The sequence below is a fragment of the Ranitomeya variabilis genome, chromosome 2, assembly GCF_051348905.1.
Source record: "Ranitomeya variabilis isolate aRanVar5 chromosome 2, aRanVar5.hap1, whole genome shotgun sequence".
In the NCBI taxonomy this organism is placed as follows: domain Eukaryota; kingdom Metazoa; phylum Chordata; class Amphibia; order Anura; family Dendrobatidae; genus Ranitomeya; species Ranitomeya variabilis.
Genome location: NC_135233.1, coordinates 915,853,584 through 915,870,829, shown reverse-complemented (window position 1 = coordinate 915,870,829; position 17,246 = coordinate 915,853,584). Strand labels below are relative to the sequence as shown.

The 17,246-nt window shown below is 43.1% G+C and overlaps 1 protein-coding gene across 10 annotated transcripts in view; it reads right to left on the bottom strand.

Annotated features, from left to right (window-relative positions):
• The window catches only part of ZBBX (zinc finger B-box domain containing), a 336,677-nt gene that overhangs the window by 150,826 nt on the left and 168,605 nt on the right, over positions 1-17,246 (bottom strand). For all 10 annotated transcript variants that reach the window (XM_077290622.1, XM_077290624.1, XM_077290619.1 and 7 more), the window contains exon 9: positions 10,776-10,926. In XM_077290622.1, the coding sequence (XP_077146737.1) occupies positions 10,776-10,926 (151 nt within the window). The remainder of the gene's footprint in view (positions 1-10,775; positions 10,927-17,246) is intronic.

Sequence of the window (17,246 nt, the reverse complement as noted above, 5' to 3'; positions counted from 1 at the left end):
CTAGCCATAAAAATAATTTGGTTTGCTGTCATAAAGAGATTTTTTAAGTAAAAAAGAACTTTCCCCCCTAATGCAGACGCAGCACCGCCGTCACTCATGCCCTCTTGGTGCCTGGCACCGCCTCCTCAGCGTTGTTTTCAACTGTCCCGGCGTCTGCGCTGTTATCTTATGCTGCCGGTCTTCTGACATCATTTGATGTCTTGCTGAATGTGCCTGTGTGGCCGCGCTGCCCGAGATCCCGCCCCGCAGTGTGAATAAATCAGAAGACGGGCAGCGCTAACTGCGCATGCCCAAGGTATAAGATAAAAGCGCAGGCGCCGGGACAGATGAAAACAACGCTGACGAGGCGTTGCCAAGAGGGCATGAGTGACGGCGGTCCTGCGTCTGCATTAGGGGGGGAAAGACCTGCTCCCAGGACTATTTCAAGGTATTTTGGACAAATTGCAAAATCAATTATTTCTGCAGTTACAGCACCAAGAACTAAAAGAGCCACCTTGTCAGAATGCAACATTAGTGCTGCACAAGTTGGCTTTTAGTTACGAACGCCTGGGGGGGTGACAGGTTCCCTTTAATGTGAAAACTCAAATAATACATTTTCATCTTTCTATGAAAATCGTTTCAACTTTAGAGAAGACATTTTGGTACCAGATGGATTATGTTTCCAGGTATCAAGCCATTAATGGGGCTAAATCTAATATCTTGAATGTTACCAACAACTACATTGCACAGCTTTTCTGCAGCACATGACAAATATTGTAAGTACAGTATATTCTGAATTCACTTTGTTAGTCTAAAGCTTTCGCATCCCAGTGCAGTTAAAACATAAAGCGAAAACAGAGTCTGTTTGCTGGCAAGCGAGTCTTCAGATGCAAAATATGTAATTAGTGAGAAAATAAATGCAAAATGCTAATGTACAAACCTTTGATGATGAAGAATCATCTGAATTGCAAAGAAATGTTAGATGTTGTATGGTATATGGATTAAAAAGAATAAAAACGTGCTCGCTTTTCCTCAGTGGGCTGAAGAATAAAAAGTCAAGTTTCATAAGACTGATATGAAGAAAGTGTCATGCGTCTTTTAAATGGGTCTGTTCTCCACAAGGATAAGTAACACAAAGGAACTCTATAGAGATTCTTGCAACAGGTGCTTAAGATTGAGGCAGCCATAAATGATTCTATTTTGTGGCAACTAGAGTACTTTAACTTTTCAGAGTAAAAAATGTACACAAAATATGATAGACATATGGAAGAAACACAGAAGCAAAATAAATGTTGAAAAAATTAAGCGGAGATTCATCGGACCAATTAAATAAACCTTTGTAGGGCAGGTGAAAAGAACCCCTATCTAAACCATGGGAATCCAATTTCTGTATATAATTTAGTTATATTCTCCAAAGTACAAATTACACTGTGTTCCAAATTATTATGCAAATGACGTTTTTCTTGGATTTTCCTAAATAGTCGGGCAAATGACAGTCAATCTAATATAAGTCATCACCCATTAGATTATACATCAAATTTTATTGAAGAAACCTCCCAATGATAACAGTATAATCTCCAAAATGAATAAAAACTAAAAATGCACTGCTCCAAATTATTAGGCACAGTAGAATTTCTAAACATTTGATATGTTTTAAAGAACTGAAAATGCTCATTTGTGGAATTTGCAGCATTAGGAGGTCACATTCACTGAACAAAAAAGCTATTTAACTCCAAAACATCCTAACAGGCCAAGTTACATGTTAACATAGGACCCTTCTTTGATATCACCTTCACAATTCTTGCATCCATTAAACTTTGTGAGTTTTTGGAGAGTTTCTGCTTGTATTTCTTTGCATGAAGTCAGAATAGCCTCCCAGATCTGCTGTTTTGATGTGAACTGCCTCCCACCCTCATAGATCTTTTGCTTGATGATACTCCAAAGGTTCTCTATAGGGTTGAGGTCAGGGGAAGATGGTGGCCACACCATGAGTTTATCTCCTTTTATGCCCATAGCAGCCAATGACTCAGAGGTATTCTTTGCAGCCTGAGATGGTGCAATGACATGCATGAAGATGATTTTGCTCCTGAAGGCACGTTTCTGCTTTTTATACCATGGAAGAAAGTTGTCAGTTAGAAACTCTATATACTTTGCAGAGGTCATCTTCACACCTTCAGGAACCTTAAAGGGCCTTACCAGCTGTTTCCCATGATTCCGGTCCAAAACATGACTCCTCCACCTCCTTGCTGACGTCGCAGCCTTGTTGGGACATGGTGGCCATCCACCAACCATTCACCACTCCATCCATCTGGACCATCCAGGGTTGCTCGACACTCATCAGTAAACAAGACTGTTTGAAAATTAGTCTTTATGTATGTCTGGGCCCACTGCAACCGTTTCTGCTTGTGAATACTGTTTAGAGGTGGCCGAATAGTAGGTTTATGCACCACAGTAAGCCTTTGAAGGATCCTACACCTTGAGGATCGAGGGACTCCAGAGGCATCAGCAGCTTCACATAACTGTTTGCTGCTTTGTAATGGTATTTTGGCAGCTGCTCTCTTAATCCAATGAATTTGTCTGGCAGAAACCTTCCTCATTATGCCTTTATCTGCATGAACTCTTTCTGTGCTCTGTTTCAGTCACAAATCTCTTCACAGTATGATGATCACTCTTAAGTTTTCGTGAAATATCTAATGTTCTCATACCTGTTGTGAATCTGCTTTTGGGCTCCTTCTGGTGGTGGCTTGCGGTACTGGTGACTCGGGTGTGTTTTCTTTCTCAGTTCACCTGTTTTCATCAGTAGTGGGGAGTTGCTATTTATTCCTGCTCTTCAGTCATTGCCTTGCCGGCCATCAATGTAACCAGAGCCTTTCTGTTGCATGTTCCTGCTCCTAGACTACTGATCAGCTAAGTTGGACTCTTAGTCCTAAGTTTGTTTGCATTTTTGTTCCAGTTTACAGTTAAGTCTTTCTCTGTAGCTGGAAGCTCTTGTGGGCTGAAATTACCACTCCGGTGTCATGAGTTGACACATGAGTTTAAAGTAATTTCAGGATGGTATTTTAAAAGGGTTTTCAGCTGACCGTGCAGTTCCCTTTTGTATCTTTCCACTATCTAGTAAGCGGACCTCGCTTTGCTGAACCTACCTTCATACTGCGTATGTCTTTTCCTCTGAACTCACCGTCAATATATGTGGGGGGCTTCTGTCTCCTTTTTGGGGGAATTTCCCTGGAGGTAAGCCAGGTCTGTTTTTTCCTCTACTAGGGTAAGTTAGTTCTCCGGCTGGCGAGAGACGTCTAGGGATAAAACGTAGGCACGCCCCCCGGCCACTATTAGTTGTGTGGTAGGTTTAGCTCACGGTCAGCTCGAGATTCCATCACCCAAGAGCTCGTTCGTTATTTATGTGTCCTGACGTTCCCCTGCCATTGGGAACCATGACAGTATGGCCGGCCACGTGTTAAAACTGTTGGCAGAAGAAAGGAGAGAAAAAGAAGTCTGCAAATTTTTTTTTTTTTCTCCCTCTGTGTTTGCTCTATAGTTGAATCAGTTGCATTTCAGCTCTAATTGCAGTCTTTGTCTCCCTCTCCTTCTAACCCTTGAATGGCTCTGATCTCACCTACTTAAAATAGATCCTCAGAGTTTGGCTATAGGTTTGAATAATCTTGCCACAAAAGTTCAAGATTTACAGGATTTTGTTATACATGCTCCTATATCTGAACCTAGAATTCCTATACCAGAATATTTCTCCGGAGATAGATCTCGTTTTTTGAATTTCAAATATAACTGTAAATTATTTCTTTCTCTGAGACCTCGCTCCGCTGGAGATCCCGCACAGCAGGTTAAGACTGTAATTTCCTTGCTGTGAGGTGACCCTCAAGATTGGGCTTTTGCATTGGCACCAGGGGATCCTGCGTTGCTCAATGTGGATGCGTTTTTTCTGGCTTTGGGGTTGCTTTATGAGGAACCTAATTTAGAGATTCAGGCTGAAAAAGCCTTGATGGCCCTGTCTCAAGGGCAAGATGAAGCTGAAATATACTGCCAAAAATTTCGTAAATGGTCTGTGCTTACTCAGTGGAATGAGTGCGCTTTGGCGGCGAATTTCAGAGAGGGTCTCTCTGATGCCATTAAGGATGTTATGGTGGGGTTCCCTGCGCCTACAGGTCTGAATGAGTCCATGACAATGGCTATTTAGATTGATCGGCGTTTGCGGGAGCGTAAACCTGTGCACCATTTGGCGGTGTCTTCTGAGAAGGCGCCAGAGAATATGCAATGTGATAGAATTCTTTCCAGAAGCGAACGGCAGAATTTTAGGCGAAAAAATGGGTTGTGCTTCTATTGTGGTGATTCAACTCATGTTATATCAGCATGCTCTAGACGCACAAAGAAGGTTGATAAGTCTGTTTCAATTGGCACTTTACAGTCTAAGTTTATTCTATCTGTGACCTTGATTTGTTCATTATCGTCAATTACCGCGGACGCCTATGTCGACTCTGGCGCCGCTTTGAGTCTTATGGATTGGTCCTTTGCCAGGCGCTGTGGGTTTAATCTAGAGCCTCTGGAAGTCCCTATACCTCTGAAGGGTATTGATTCTACGCCATTGGCTAGTAATAAACCACAATACTGGACACAAGTGACTATGCGTATGACTCCAGACCATCAGGAGGTGATTCGCTTCCTTGTGCTGTACAATCTACATGATGTTTTGGTGCTTGGATTGCCATGGTTACAATCTCATAATCCAGTCCTTGACTGGAAAGCAATGTCTGTGTTAAGCTGGGGATGTCGGGGGGCTCATGGGGACGTACCTTTGGTTTCCATTTCATCATCTATTCCCTCTGAGATTCTGGCATTTTTGTCTGATTATCGTGATGTTTTTGAGGAGCCTAAGCTTGGTTCACTCCCTCCTCACAGAGATTGCGATTGTACCATAGATCTGATTCCAGGCAGTAAATTTCCAAAGGGTCGTTTGTTTAATTTATCCGTACCTGAACATGTTGCTATGCGAGAGTATATTAAGGAGTCTCTGGAAAAGGGACATATTCGTCCTTCTTCATCTCCCTTAGGAGCCGGTTTTTTCTTTGTGTCTAAAAAAGATGGCTCTTTGAGGCCGTGTATTGATTATCGACTCTTGAATAAAATTACAGTTAAATATCAGTATCCTTTGCCACTGCTGACGGATTTGTTTGCTCGAATAAAGGGGGCTAAGTGGTTCTCTAAGATTGATCTTCGCGGTGCGTATAATTTGGTGCGAATTAAGCAGGGGGATGAGTGGAAAACCGCATTTAATACGCCCGAGGGCCATTTTGAGTATTTAGTAATGCCTTTTGGTCTTTCAAATGCCCCTTCAGTCTTTCAGTCCTTTATGCATAACATTTTCCGTGAATATTTGGATAAATTTATGATTGTGTATCTGGATGATATTTAGATTTTTTCGGATGACTGGGACTCTCATGTCCAACAAGTCAGGAGGGTTTTTCAGGTTTTGCGGGCTAATTCCTTGTGTGTGAAGGGTTCTAAGTGTATTTTTGGGGTTCAAAAGATCTCTTTTTTGGGGTACATTTTTTCCCCTTCTTCCATTGAGATGGATCCTGTCAAGGTTCGGGCTATTTGTGATTGGACACAACCTACTTCTCTTAAGAGCCTTCAGAAATTCTTGGGCTTTGCTAATTTTTATCGTCGATTTATAACTGGTTTTTCGGATGTTGCTAAACCTTTGACTGATTTGACCAAAAAGGGTGCTGATGTTGCTGATTGGTCCCCTGCTGCTGTGGAGGCCTTTCGGGAGCTTAAGCGCCGCTTTTCTTCTGCCCCTGTGTTGCGTCAGCCTGATGTTGCTCTTCCTTTTCAGGTTGAGGTCGACGCTTCCGAGATCGGAGCTGGGGCGGTTTTGTTGCAGAAAAGTTCCGACTGCTCCGTGATGAGACCTTGTGCGTTCTTTTCTCGAAAATTTTCGCCCGCCGAGCGAAACTATGATATTGGTAATCGGGAGCTTTTGGCTATGAAGTGGGCTTTTGAGGAGTGGCGTCATTGGCTTGAGGGGGCTAGACATCAGGTGGTGGTATTGACCGATCACAAGAATCTGATTTATCTTGAGTCTGCCAAGCGCCTGAATCCTAGACAGGCGCGCTGGTCGTTGTTTTTCTCTCGGTTTAATTTTGTGGTCTCATACCTACCAGGTTCTAAAAATGTGAAGGCAGATGCCCTTTCTAGGAGTTTTGAGCCTGATTCCCCTGGTGATTCTGAATCTACAGGTATCCTTAAGGATGGGGTGATATTATCTGCTGTTTCCCCAGACCTGCGACGGGCTTTGCAGGAGTTTCAGGCGGACAGACCTGATCGTTGCCCGCCTGGTAGACTGTTTGTTCCTGATGATTAGACCAGTAGAGTCATCTCAGAGGTTCATTCTTCTGCGTTGGCAGGTCATCCTGGAATCTTTGGTACTAGGGATTTGGTGGCTAGGTCCTTCTGGTGGCCTTCCCTGTCTCGAGACATACGAGTTTTTGTGCAGTCTTGTGATGTTTGTGCTCGGGCCAAGCCTTGTTGTTCTCGGGCTAGCGGATTGTTGTTATCTTTGCCTATTCCGAAGAGGCCTTGGACTCACATCTCTATGGATTTTATTTCTGATCTCCCTGCTTCTCAGAAAATGTCTGTCATCTGGGTGGTGTGTGACCGTTTTTCAAAGATGGTTCATTTGGTGCCTTTGCCTAAGTTGCCTTCCTCATCCGAATTGGTTCCTCTGTTTTTTCAAAATGTGGTTCGCTTGCATGGTATTCCGGAGAATATCGTTTCTGACAGGGGGACTCAGTTCGTGTCTAGATTTTGGCGGGCGTTCTGTGCTAGGATGGGCATTGATTTGTCTTTTTCGTCTGCGTTCCATCCTCAGACTAATGGCCAGATGGAGCGAACTAATCAGACCTTGGAGACTTATTTGAGGTGTTTTGTGTCTGCGGATCAGGATGACTGGGTTGCCTTTTTGCCGTTGGCAGAGTTTGCCCTCAATAATCGGGCTAGTTCTGCCACTTTGGTTTCTCCTTTCTTTTGCAATTCGGGGTTTCATCCTCGTTTTTCTTCCGGTCAGGTGGAGTCTTCGGATTGTCCTGGAGTGGATACTATGGTGGATAGGTTGCATCGGATTTGGGGACAGGTGGTGGACAATTTGAAGTTGTCCCAGGAGAAGACTCAGCATTTTGCCAACCGCCGTCGTCGTGTTGGTCCTCGTCTTCGTGTTGGGGACTTGGTGTGGTTGTCTTCCCGTTTTGTCCCTATGAGGGTTTCTTCTCCTAAGTTTAAGCCTCGGTTCATCGGTCCTTATAGGATTTTGGAGATTCTTAACCCTGTATCCTTTCGTTTAGACCTTCCGGCATCTTTCGCTATCCATAATGTCTTCCATCGGTCGTTGTTGCGGAGGTATGAGGTGCCGGTTGTTCCTTCTACCGAGCCTCCTGCTCCTGTGCTGGTTGAGGGTGAATTGGAGTATGTTGTGGAGAAAATCTTGGACTCCCGTATTTTCAGACGGAGACTACAATATCTGGTTAAGTGGAAGGGTTATGGTCAAGAAGATAATTCTTGGGTAACTGCTTCTGATGTTCACGCCTCTGATTTGGTTCGTGCCTTTCATAGGGCTCATCCGGATCGCCCTGGTGGTTCTTGTGAGGGTTCGGTGCCCCCTCCTTGAGGGGGGGGTACTGTTGTGAATCTGCTTTTGGGCTCCTTCTGGTGGTGGCTTGCGGTACTGGTGACTCGGGTGTGTTTTCTTTCTCAGTTCACCTGTTTTCATCAGTAGTGGGGAGTTGCTATTTATTCCTGCTCTTCAGTCATTGCCTTGCTGGCCATCAATGTAACCAGAGCCTTTCTGTTGCATGTTCCTGCTCCTAGACTACTGATCAGCTAAGTTGGACTCTTAGTCCTAAGCTTGTTTGCATTTTTGTTCCAGTTTACAGTTAAGTCTTTCTCTGTAGCTGGAAGCTCTTGTGGGCTGAAATTACCACTCCGGTGTCATGAGTTGACACATGAGTTTAAAGTAATTTCAGGATGGTATTTTAAAAGGGTTTTCAGCTGACCGTGCAGTTCCCTTTTGTATCTTTCTACTATCTAGTAAGCGGACCTCGCTTTGCTGAACCTACCTTCATACTGCGTATGTCTTTTCCTCTGAACTCACCGTCAATATATGTGGGGGGCTTCTGTCTCCTTTTTGGGGGAATTTCCCTAGAGGTAAGCCAGGTCTGTTTTTTCCTCTACTAGGGTAAGTTAGTTCTCCGGCTGGCGAGAGACGTCTAGGGATAAAACGTAGGCACGCCCCCCGGCCACTATTAGTTGTGTGGTAGGTTTAGCTCACGGTCAGCTCGAGATTCCATCACCCAAGAGCTCGTTCGTTATTTATGTGTCCTGACGTTCCCCTGCCATTGGGAACCATGACACATACCTTGACCAAGGCATTGCACTATTTAACGCTTATCAGCAGCAGAGAAATCCTTTTTATTTCCCATATTGCTTGAAACCTGTGGCATGCTTAATAATTTGGAACATCATTTTTAAGTAGTTTTACTTTAATTAGAATCACGTAGAAAACTAATTATCACATGTGTTTAAGATTGATTTCAGTGATCCATTGAGCCCTGAGACACAATACTATCCACGAGTATATATGAAAAACAAAACAATTAAATCTTTAAGACACTTAAATCCAATTTGCATAATAATTTGGAACAAGGGTAATAATCTCCTTCTGCAAGGTTGTCTGCCCCTCAGCTCCTTCTGCATGGTGCAATGATAACCATGATTCCTTCTGAAGCCATAGATACCTGATTATCAGACTTAGTTGCACTGTGTCACATCATTGCTTTAGTTTCTGCTTAAGTTAGGCGCAGATATTTGGTCTGAGACAGAAAACCCCCATGTGCCCACAATAGAAAAGTATTCAACCTATAATACATAGCATAAAAATACAACTGTTAGGAATACCTGCAGTGGACACAATCGTCCTCCACTTTCCAAACAGCTGTGCTGACCTGTCTGTGCTGGGGGCAGAGCTAGTGCGCACTTAGATGGTGCGACTGCACACGGTGGTGAGCGATACGGGAACAAGGCATGCAATGCTTCCCACTGGTTTCACGGCCTGGGAGACATGGGATGCTGTGTCTCCTGGTTAACAGGCAACGCAGGATGCTGCCTTGCATGGTGCTAGCCAATGGTGGGAATGACTGGGAGGAATGCATCACCTGATTGTTGTCTTTGGATTTGGGCTGGCTATTTAAAGCTTGCCCCTATCCAGTTCAGCTATGTTTATTCAGTTCCCTTGCGAAGGTGTATGGTGAGTGCTTCCTGGTTGAGCTCTGGTCGCGTCTCAGTAGTTGCTAATAGTCGTTATTGGTTCTTTTCTATTAGCTATTGTCTTAGGGTTTCCCTTTGGTTTTCATTTTGTTTTTCTGCTAGCTTTGAATTTACTCTTGTACCTGACTCCACATCATCCGCGTCACCAGACATCAGCAGTCTGGGAAAGGCTCTGTAAAGCCCCCTACTCTTCCGGCCCTTAAGGATTTGCCTATAAGTGGTGGCTTGTACAAAGTGCATCTGTAACTTCATTTTTGCTGGTCTGATGTGAGCCGCTACAGGGTAGTTATTCCTGCACATAACTAAAACCAAGTAATGAAATCAAAACAGAATTTTTAGACTTTGAGTTCAGCCCTTGTTTACTGTAAAGAAATATTTTTTTCAATGGATTCAGTATATTATATTGCAAGTAACAGAAAGGAAAGATAGTATTGACAGATTTATTAAAGGTTTTTTTATTTCAGGTTTAATTTCTTTAAATCACAGACTTGCTCTATCCAAAAATAACAAAACACCCCATCACTCTAGCACTGCCTCTCTGCTGCAGCGGTCCTTGTTAACCTAGTTGCTGGGTAAAGTCACGGTTACAACCTGTAGCCACTGCAGTCACTGTACTCAGGGGAGATGTCAAAGTAGAAAATACATGAAAGCTGAGCCCAGCGATTGGTAGCAGCGGTCACAAACTGTTGTTGTGACATCACGGCTGCAACCATGCTAACAAAGACCAGGAGCAGTAGAGAAGCAGTGCTAGAGCAGCAGATGTTAATGAGTTTTTTTATTTGTAAATAGAGCAAGAGAGATCCCTAAAAAGTCAAACCTCTTTAGGATCTCTCTGAGTGACAATGGTGAGGGCAAGGAATTTCAGCAAATATAAAACATATAATGCTTATCACTGTGCAATTTCAATTAGGCCCCCAAATTATGTGAGTAGAGTAGATATGCTGTTTGCCTTCAACATTTTTGAGGCTGGCAATACCCGTTAGATACATGTATGACAAACACAAGCTTGTTCAAGAGCTGTCCCTTACAAATCCCTCATACCCATGAACATTCAGGTTCAGAGTAAGCAGCTACTAGCTTTTCTCATGCAGAAACAAGTGCCCAATCCTTCTCATGACAAAGTCAGGAGGCCCTAATACATACAGATGGTTTGCTATGCTTTGTTTTCCTTGTAGCATGTGATGACCTTCCACACCATAGCACCACTAATGTAAAAATTATACTACATGGACACTTTTTCTAAATTGAAAATAAAAAAGCCTCCTGTTATGTTAATCCTGCTTTATTTTTCGGCATCTGTAAGATATTTGAGTTTATTAATACATTCATCGCGTGGGAGTTTGATAGTTGGCCCCGTTTGCTTAGGTCTCGGTTCTCGCTCTTCAGTTTACATCATCTTTAAAAACATCTGAATATCCCAATAAAGCACAAAAAAATAAGTACAGAAACAGCAATAAATGCTGTGCTACCTGCTTCATTGACATGTCGTGATTTATTCTTGGCCTCATTTCTCCATTCCAATAAAGCTTCATTAAAATATTTTGCTGATTCCTCTTCATTAAAAGTTCCATGCAGTAGAGATCCAGGTAAATATTCTTTTCTTGTCTCGGAGATAAAAAACTGTTGGAAAAATTGTAAAGATATTATTTTGTATCTTGCAGTACTATATGGTTTTCTAAAAGAAGGCCAAGCAACACTAAAAAACACAGTGTGATCTGACCAATTTCATTACCAATAAAATAATGTATCAATAAAAATGTAAAGTACAATGCAAAAGCTTAAGTCATGTTTGTAAAAACAATGCTACAATGAATGCTTTTAAAAAATATAGTTGTTAATAGATGATTTTATCAATTCACAAAATGCAAAGAAAGAGAAATGTAAATGATATCAATATTCTGTGTCACCGCCCTTTGCCTTCAAAACAGCATAAAATCTTCTATTGACACTTTTACAGTTTTTGAAGAAACTCAACAAGAAAGTTGTCATAAACATCCAGGAGAACTAGACACAGATCTTCCTTGAATGTAGACTTGTGCAAATCCTTCTGTCTCTTCAGGATATCCCAGACATAATCAATGATGTTGATATCAAGACTATGTAGAGCCATAACATCACTTCTATGATTCCTTCTTGATGTTGAAGACAGTTCTTAATAATATTGGCAAAACCACTTCTGTCCAGACTTCTGTAGCTGGGTCCCACTGGTTGCTGCCAGTTGTGAGCTGATGACAATACTGGACATCTTCCAATTACAAAGAGAAGTAAGCATACTGTGCCTTTCATTTGCTGCCGACCAATGCGTCTACTTCAATGTCAGACATTTTTCGGTGTCCTCAAAGCTGTTCTCAGTGGTGAAACACACAGTCAGATACTTATCTACCATGCGATACCATGAGAGGGGAATCTGATTGGTTCGAAAGCTGTACTGCAACAGCACAACAACCACAAACATACAACCAATGTGATTCAGAACTAACTACAGCATAAAGAAGAACAAGGAGTATTAGAAGTGATAACACGGTCCCCACAGAGCCTGTCTGGGATTACACGAAGAGATAGAAGAACATGCGCGTATGCCTGCATCCACAGCATTAACATCCACAGAAGATCTGTGGCTAGTTTTTCAAGATGTTAGGGATGACCTCCCTGCCGAGTATCTTCAAAAAATGTCTGCAACTTTACATAGAAGAACTGATGCTTTAATGCTGTTTTGAAGGGAAACTGTGGTCACACTAAATATTTATTTGATTTTGTTAACTGACATGAGCCAACTATTAATACTTCTATTTTAGGAAGTATTCTTACTTAACAACATTTTTTCCATGCCTGCCTAAAACTTTTCCACAGTAATGTGTATACACAATATTAGAAAGGTGTGGGTACATATTATGTCATACGCTTTTTATATTAGACTTAGTGTTATCCGTTGTGTTTACCAAGCCTATAAATCAGCATACAGAAAAAAGAAATAATTTCACTTTTCTTGTTCTGCCCTGCTCCTAGATGTGGCGCAGTGCTGACCAGAAACAGGTGATGACAAACCTGTGCGAGCAGCGGTGTCTGAGGTCACTGCCTGAAGAACTCTGGGGTCTGCAGCTACGTCACTGCTCAGTAACCAATGAGCACTTTCCTTCACTGCCAAGGATAGCACTCATTGGTTATTAGAGGCTCCTATCAGTGGTAGACTCTGTGACAGGAACTTGTATTAACCAATGAGAACTGTCCTTCACTGCCAAGGATAGCACTCATTGGTTATTAGAGGCTCCTATCAGTGGTAGACTCTGTGACAGGAACTTGTATTAACCAATGAGCACTTTCCTTCACTGCCAAGGATAGCACTCATTGGTTATTAGAGGCTCCTATCAGTGGTAGACTCTGTGACAGGAACTTGTATTAACCAATGAGAACTTTCCTTCACTGCCAAGGATAGCACTCATTGGTTATTAGAGGCTCCTATCAGTGGTAGACTCTGTGACAGGAACTTGTATTAACCAATGAGCACTTTCCTTCACTGCCAAGGATAGCACTCATTGGTTATTAGAGGCTCCTATCAGTGGTAGACTCTGTGACAGGAACTTGTATTAACCAATGAGAACTGTCCTTCACTGCCAAGGATAGCACTCATTGGTTATTAGAGGCTCCTATCAGTGGTAGACTCTGTGACAGGAACTTGTATTAACCAATGAGAACTGTCCTTCACTGCCAAGGATAGCACTCATTGGTTATTAGAGGCTCCTATCAGTGGTAGACTCTGTGACAGGAACTTGTATTAACCAATGAGAACTTTCCTTCACTGCCAAGGATAGCACTCATTGGTTATTAGAGGCTCCTATCAGTGGTAGACTCTGTGACAGGAACTTGTATTAACCAATGAGCACTTTCCTTCACTGCCAAGGATAGCACTCATTGGTTATTAGAGGCTCCTATCAGTGGTAGACTCTGTGACAGGAACTTGTATTAACCAATGAGCACTTTCCTTCACTGCCAAGGATAGCACTCATTGGTTATTAGAGGCTCCTATCAGTGGTAGACTCTGTGACAGGAACTTGTATTAACCAATGAGAACTGTACTTCACTGCCAAGGATAGCGCTCATTGGTTATTAGAGGCTCCTATCAGTGGTAGACTCTGTGACAGGAACTTGTATTAACCAATGAGCACTTTCCTTCACCGCCAAGGATAGCACTCATTGGTTATTAGAGGCTCCTATCAGTGGTAGACTCTGTGACAGGAACTTGTATTAACCAATGAGCACTTTCCTTCACCGCCAAGGATAGCACTCATTGGTTATTAGAGGCTCCTATCAGTGGTAGACTCTGTGACAGGAACTTGTATTAACCAATGAGAACTGTCCTTCACTGCCAAGGATAGCACTCATTGGTTATTAGAGGCTCCTATCAGTGGTAGACTCTGTGACAGGAACTTGTATTAACCAATGAGAACTTTCCTTCACTGCCAAGGATAGCACTCATTGGTTAGTAGAGGCTCCTATCAGTGGTAGACTCTGTGACAGGAACTTGTGTTAACCAATGAGCACTTTCCTTCACTGCCAAGGATAGCACTCATTGGTTATTAGAGGCTCCTATCAGTGGTAGACTCTGTGACAGGAACTTGTATTAACCAATGAGAACTGTCCTTCACTGCCAAGGATAGCGCTCATTGGTTATTAGAGGCTCCTATCAGTGGTAGACTCTGTGACATGAACTTGTATTAACCAATGAGCACTTTCCTTCACCGCCAAGGATAGCACTCATTGGTTATTAGAGGCTCCTATCAGTGGTAGACTCTGTGACAGGAACTTGTATTAACCAATGAGAACTGTCCTTCACTGCCAAGGATAGCACTCATTGGTTATTAGAGGCTCCTATCAGTGGTAGACTCTGTGACAGGAACTTGTATTATCCATTGAGCACTTTCCTTCACTGCCAAGGGCCAAGGATAGCACTCATTGGTTATTAGAGGCTCCTATCAGTGGTAGACTCTGTGACAGGAACTTGTATTAACCAATGAGCACTTTCCTTCACTGCCAAGGATAGCACTCATTGGTTATTAGAGGCTCCTATCAGTGGTGGACTCTGTGACAGGAACTTGCATTAACCAATGAGCACTTTTCTTCACTGCCAAGGATAGCGCTCATTGGTTATTAGAGGCTCCTATCAGTGGTGGACTCTGTGACAGGAACTTGTATTAACCAATGAGCACTTTCCTTCACTGCCAAGGATAGCGCTCATTGGTTATTAGAAGCTCCTATCAGTGGTAGACTCTGACAGGAACTTGTATTAACCAATGAGCACTTTCCTTCACTGCCAAGGATAGCGCTCACTGGTTATTAGAGGCTCCTATCAGTGGTAGACTCTGACAGGAACTTGTATTAACCAATGAGCGCTCTTCCTCGTAGTAACACACAACACTCATTGGCTACTGAGAGGCTCCTATCATACAGTCCTATCCCTGCTCTGTGTGGCAGGAGCTTCTGCAGTGAAGCTACTTCTAATTGTTTGGGTTCCGATCCAATGCGGCTGTAGAGGCAGAAAGATGTTCCTTCCATGTAGGGCACAGTGAACGTCGTTGTCAGGACTCTGAACATTTTTTATTACCTTGTTGTGCATTACTGCCCTTTTCCAAGATGGTGTCTTTGGTCTCATGTGCACTGTGTCTTCCTGCTATAAAACTCCACCCCAGCCTTCAGTCTGTGCTAGAGTATTCTGCCTTGCATCCAGCTCCTGACCTCTGGTGACTCCCTGGCTATATACCTGCTCCTGTGAACTGTGTGGTGATCCTGCTACTCTGCTCTGAGTTCCTGCTGCATACACCAGTTCCAGTAATCATCCTTCATCTGCTGCTCGTGTTTACTTCCATCTGCATTTGCTGGACATGTAAGCTGTTGCTGCTTCACAAGAACCTGAGACTGTTACTCAGGCCTCCCTGTTTTAGCTAAGATATTGTTTGAACTGCCTTATAAGCATATCTATCTGTGTTTTGGACTAAGCAAGGACTTATTTGTGTCAAGTATCCTCAAGAATAATTGTGCTTCATAGACTTTCTGCTTGATTGCATTTTCCTCTGAAGTTTCCTATAGACTGCTAAGCTGCATTTGATATTTGCACCAAGTGTTGTGGACTTGAGTTTCTCTCTGCACCTGTTTGAATCACTGTGTGATAATATAGACTTTACCACTTATAAAACTGTGTCCTGTAGTTGTCTTGTTCCACGCAAAGAGTCTCCTGAGTTATCCCCTATAATTATTACAGTCGTTTCCTTTGTCCCCATCTCTGAATGCGGGGCAGAGCTTTACAAATGGTGGGGGTGGAGTTTAATGGGTACCGAGGGGGGAGCTTGGTGAACATGTATACTTTTGACCACGGCTGCTAAATGACCGCCAATTGACTAAACGCAGGCCAGTTGGCTTTAATTTAACAGCTTGTTGAAAAAGGCTGACAACACTTCCATGTGCACTACACCGATTGTGTGTGCATAGAACATCGTATGATCGGCAGCACATTACTTGTTTACACAGGACGATGTGCGGCCATCATCAGTGATTTTTATGTAAGCTTATACTGAACGTGACAGCTGATACATGCTGCAAGATACATGGGCAGCATGTATCAGGCACTGGCTGCATGAATACAGCCACGTATGTATGACTTTAAAATGCTGCTGTGTTTCAGAGAAAACTATACTTCAAAAGCTGTTGATCCACACTGGAGACTAGACGGGCAGGCAGGTCCCCGGCAGCTTCTCCATGCCCGCCAGTCAGGATTGACAGGTCTCTGTGCATATGCATATAGTCTGTAGGCACTCTGTCACTCAAAATAATGACAGTGTATAATGTGCAAGTTCTTACAATACCCCTATATTTCCATGTAGGTGACTAGTCACAAGGCATGTAACAGGCTTTTGCATACTTGTGGGCGGACTAGTATTATCCGGCTTCTCTCTATTCTCTTCCATTGAAAGTAGCCAAAGATGACAAGTTGGCATGTGACCGCAAGTTTGCAAACCCTATACATGCCATCAGTGACCAACTACAGGCACGGGGAACATAAGGAAACTGTGATAGTGTAAACACTGTCACTATTCATCAAACCATACTTGAGATCGGACAAACCCATTAAAATTAATTTTATCTGACCAACGTGTGTGGTGTTTGTGCTTCATGTGCCTGATATATGAGTTCTGCATGTGTCAGATATACTGTATGTATGTAAATGAGTGGTGTGTGTGATGTATGTGTGTGATCTAATATGTGAGTAGTAAGTGTGCTGTATGTGTCTGATATGTTTGCTGCATGTGTCGGATATATGTGTGCTGCATGTGTCTGTTATGTGTGCAGCGTGTGTGCTGCATGTGTCTGATATGTGAGCAGTGTGTGTGCTGTAAGGGTCTGATATGTGAGCAGTGTATGTTCCATGTGCTTGATATGTGAGCAGTGTGTTCTGCATTTGTCTGATATTTGAGCAGAGTGTGCTGCATGGGTCTGATGTGTGAGCAGTGTGTGTGCTCCATGTGTCTGATGTGTGAGCAGTGTGTGTGCTGCATGTGTCTGATGTGTGAGCAGTGTGTGTGCTCCATGTGTCTGATGTGTGAGCAGTGTGTGTGCTCCATGTGTCTGATGTGTGAGCAGTGTGTGTGCTGCATGTGTCTGATGTGTGAGCAGTGTGTGTAATGCATGTGTCTGATGTGTGAGCAGTGTGTGTGCTGCATGTGTCTGATATGTGAGCAGTATGTGCTGCATGTGTCTGATATGTGAGAAGTGTGTGTGCTGCATGTGTCTGATGTGTGAGCAGTGTATGTGCTGCATCTGTCTGATATGTGAGCAGTGGGTTTCTGATGTGAGCAGTGTGTGTGCTGCATGTGTCTGATGTGTGAGCAGTTTGTGTCTGATGTGAGCAGTGTGTGTGCTGCATGTGTCTGATATGTGAGCAGTGTGTGTGC